At 35.2% G+C, this 4,467-nt stretch overlaps 1 protein-coding gene across 1 annotated transcript; it reads left to right on the top strand.

Moving 5' to 3' along the window:
• Positions 1 to 342: 342 nt before the first annotated feature.
• LOC134373570 (olfactory receptor 4K14-like) lies at positions 343 to 1,281 on the top strand. The gene has a single exon (XM_063091483.1). The coding sequence runs from the start codon at positions 343 to 345 to the stop codon at positions 1,279 to 1,281; it is 939 nt and encodes a 312-aa protein (XP_062947553.1).
• The last annotated feature ends 3,186 nt before the right edge of the window (positions 1,282 to 4,467 follow it).

Here is a 4,467-nt window from a genome sequence, read left to right as displayed (position 1 = left end):
AAGCCAGTTTCCAGGTGATACCACAATCTTATTTTAGGCTCTCACCTTGTTGTCCTGCTTTCTTCGCTCCCTTCTTGTGAGAGCACCCTGTCAATAAATCATTCGCATAACAGTCCTATTTCAGACTCTGCTTCTTGAACAGCCAATCTTAGGCATTTTTAGGATATAATACCATATATATTTAGTCTAGACTTCTCTTCCTAATTGTACTTTTTATTTAAAGATATAGGTGCTAAATTTCAATGAGAACACCAAATTCTAAAAATAAGGTATCCTTTCTAATCCCATTAATTGGTAATTTATTCTTCTCTCTAGGTTATTTTTAGAGGACACACTGATAAAATGAATAAAGAAAATCAGTCTGGAGTGTCAGAATTTGTGCTTCTGGGACTCTGCCACTCATGGAATATACAGGTCTTACTCTTTGTGACATTTTTTATGCTTTACCTGACCATTATATCTGGAAATACTGTCATTGTGATCCTAATCATCACTGACCCTCATCTCCATTCCCCCATGTACTTTTTGTTGGCCAACCTGTCCTTTGTTGATATGTGGCTTTCCTCAGTCACCACTCCTAAGATGATCACAGACTTTCTGAGGGAAAACAAAACCATCTCCTTTGGAGGCTGCATGTGCCAGATCCTCTTTTCCCATTTCATTGCAGCCAGTGAGATGGTGCTACTTGTGATAATGGCCTATGATCGCTATGTGGCCATCTGCAAACCACTCCACTACTCAACCATTATGAGTCTTCAGAAGTGCATTGGGCTGGTGGTGACTTCCTGGGCCACTGGCTTTGTGCATGCTATGAGTGAAATGGTTGTGATTGTGCAGCTGCCTTTCTGTGGCCCCAGGGAAATAGACAGCTTCTTCTGTGATATACCACTGGTCATCAAGCTTACCTGCATGGATTCCTATAATTTGGAAATTTTAATGAACATTGACAGTGGTATGGTAGCTGTAACATGCTTTATTCTGCTGCTGATATCCTACACATATATTCTCCTCACTGTCTGCCAAAGCTCTAAAACTGGGGCATCTAAGGTGCTCTCTACCTGCACTGCCCACATCACAGTAGTGGTGATCTTCTTTGGGCCGTGCATCTTCATCTATGTGTGGCCAGTCACCATCACCTGGGTGGACAAGTTTCTTGCAGTGTTTTACTCGGTTATTACACCTCTCCTAAATCCAGCTATTTATACCCTGAGAAATCAAGAGATGAAAAACGCTATGAAGAGATTCAGAAGCTATTACATGGATTCCAAGGTTAATACTTAATGCCTAAAAACTGTGAGCACTTCAAGTTGACAATACATAGACCTTGTAAAATAGGTTGTACATTTAGGGCATTTAGTTCATATCTATTTGTTATTCCTCTTCCAGAAACAAAAATAGGGTTAATATAATTCCTGGCATTTCAGCATCTATTTATCAGCCAGTTGGGCACTTATGAATTATTTCCTTAAAATCCAAACACTAACAATTTCTCCTTATGTTTATAATTATCCAATCAGGTTTCCTGTACCTTTAACTGTGTTAAAAGAGAGCCTAAAATTTGTGTAAGACAGCCATACATCTATCCTTGATGACACCATCTTAATGAACTTCTCTTGAGTTTTATCCTAACTCCATTTGGATAAAATTGTTTTTATAATATTGACATGAACCCTCAAAACATTCACTTACCTTTTGTTAAAAGGCAACTGAATTATCATTTTTTCCTTAATAAATTCCTACCCATATATTAATGGGAAAAAGCAGGGGGAAAATAAAGAGAGGAAGAAATGAAAGTGATAAGCTATATAGGGACTAACAGTGGAGGTTACACTATTCTTAGTTTTCATAAAAACAACAGAAGTAAAAATATATTAGAACTTATTGATATGTCCCTTGGTTACCTCAGTTCAAGGACTAAACTTTATTTGTTAAATCATTATTAACTATTTGTGAAAAATTCTAAAATGTAATCTCCCTGAAGGTAGGGACCATGCCTTACCTGGTTAATTCATAAAACTCCAATACTTAGTAGAGTGGCTAATATGTAATAGACACTCAAAAATTATATTTTGATTAATAAATAAAGTTAATTGTTCTATTAAAACACCCATAAAATTATTGACCTAGGTACATTCAAGTATACTCTTTTGGCATATTTTGAAATATATTTCTAAAAACTTCAAACCATAAATAATACTTATTTTTTTTCTTCCAAAATTATAAATTAAGTAGATTGAAACTGAGGGATAAGAATCAACAATAAAAGTCCTGACACAAAAAGATATATGTAGTTTTTATTTCTCTTGATATTGGAGCATATTAATAAGGGCATAATAAAAATAATACAGTTATCATCCTTGACTGCCTACTATGTCATCATGTCATCATGTCATATGCATTACTTTAAATTCTTTCATTATTATCATGAAATTGTGAATGAGTAATCAAGACAGAAATATGAACTAAATTTTCTCAAGCACCTTTATTGTTTTCTTACTTAAAGGATTCAGAGATCAATTTGATTTCCAAGAGTGTTCATTTGTTAAATGATACTGTACAATGCGATTAAAAATTTATTTCTGGCACAGTGAAAGAGTAACTCATGGCAAGAATAAAATACCACAACATCTTTATTAATCTAAGAAAATAATATATAAATGTTGGGAATGCCAAAAGTTACAATCTGGTTTGATCATGCAATATAAACTGTGAACATTTGTGATCATGCAGTCTAAATGGTAAACATAAGCATATGGCTGCATATAGATAGTGTTAAAGGAATAGCAGTCAACTAGCTGGTTGTCTCTGTCATCAGCTGTAGCCTTAATTCATCCTCATGAATACACCAATTCAACCACTGCATTTTAATCACTGCATGTTTTGAATAACTTTTTCCTACCCAGAGTGCTGAATATCTTTATATGTCTATATGTCCTTACAAGGTAAACCTGAGTTTTAAGTACTGTTTGTATGGATATTTCATGAATATTCTGAAGGAATGTAAAACACAGCTTGTATTGTCTTGTAGTATACCCTGTCCCAAAAATATTCAAGGAGTACATGCTCTCGATTCGGACATTTTAGTCACCTTCTGCCATGCTATCCAAGCTTAGTATTTATATATTAATCAAACAGGCAGATTCTCCTTAATTCCCACTGCTTTCTATTAGAATCATATTCACAGATATTAATCTAAAAGAATTGTAGATATGGACTTTTCCCTGGACAAAAGTCAAACAGACAATAGCCAGTCTTAATTTACAACTTAATAAAAATACTGTTGTCTACTCTATTGGAAGCTTTCCTTCCTTAGGAACGAAGACCTCTCACCTAGCAAAGCTCTAAATTGTGGGGATGGGAAGGAAACATTTTGTAACTAGATAATTAGTTATAACAGTGAGAAGTGCTACTTCCACACTACAATCTTCATTTCTAAATCCAAGGAATGAAGATTCTGTCTCCTGCGAGAGCCACAAAGGAAACTTCAGTATACTATTCCACCACTTTATTAGACCAGCTATTTATGAATGATCATGTATGTATTAAGAGAAGTTAATTCTACTTTCATGAGAGCATTGCTTCATTTGTTTTATTGTAAAATAAATTCCTTGATTAAAAGCAATTATGTACAGGATACCATGACGGTGAGTAATGCATCACTTAAATGTAAGGATCACAATGCAAGCTGAATTATGACGGTAGGGAAGAAAATCGTATTCGGATTATATGTTCACTCCAATGACACAAAATTCTACTTCCTTCATAATGGAAGATTCCCAATATAATCAACCTGTCACTATGTGGTCAATTCTGTCTGAGCCGTATTAGTGGCTCAGACAGCATTGAAGAGGCTTGCCAGTACTAATAACCAGATCATACTTTGTGAGGAAATCCATGTTGTTTAGCAACATAAGACCACTTCTGATTTTTTGTGTAGGGATGTACTGGACAAGCACTGAGGTGGTTGAAAAAAGAGGCTAACATACACAGAACTTGTAATATGTCTACCTGATTACTAAATCTTCCTCTGTAGTGGGTTTCGTCTGGTGCCCATTCAAGTGGGAAACCTATATTTTGATTGTTTGTGCCCATTCTGAGATGTGTATGTGAATTCTTCCCCAGGCTTCTTTGCGACCAATCTTCCCATTTAATTTGTTCAAAACCCTGACCATCTAGCCAAACCATTAAGAACTGTTCAGTAATCAATAAAGATTCATGTTTTTAGCCAAACACAGCGAACAATCAAATGCATCACTTGTATTTCTTCCCAATGGGAGAATTTCTCCTCATCATTGACCTTCAGGATCACAATCATAATACTAACCATAATTAATACTTGACCATAACACTTCACTTAATTGGTGCAGTAAATCTTCCACTTCCAGTTGCTTCTAATTACTGCTCCTAATTTGCTATCGTGCAAAACCATCTGCATATGCAGACCTAAGTTTTTAATTATCAGTCCTC

This window comes from Cynocephalus volans, chromosome 3 (assembly GCF_027409185.1).
Source record: "Cynocephalus volans isolate mCynVol1 chromosome 3, mCynVol1.pri, whole genome shotgun sequence".
In the NCBI taxonomy this organism is placed as follows: Eukaryota; Metazoa; Chordata; class Mammalia; order Dermoptera; family Cynocephalidae; genus Cynocephalus; species Cynocephalus volans.
This window is presented reverse-complemented; position numbering and strand designations above follow the sequence as displayed.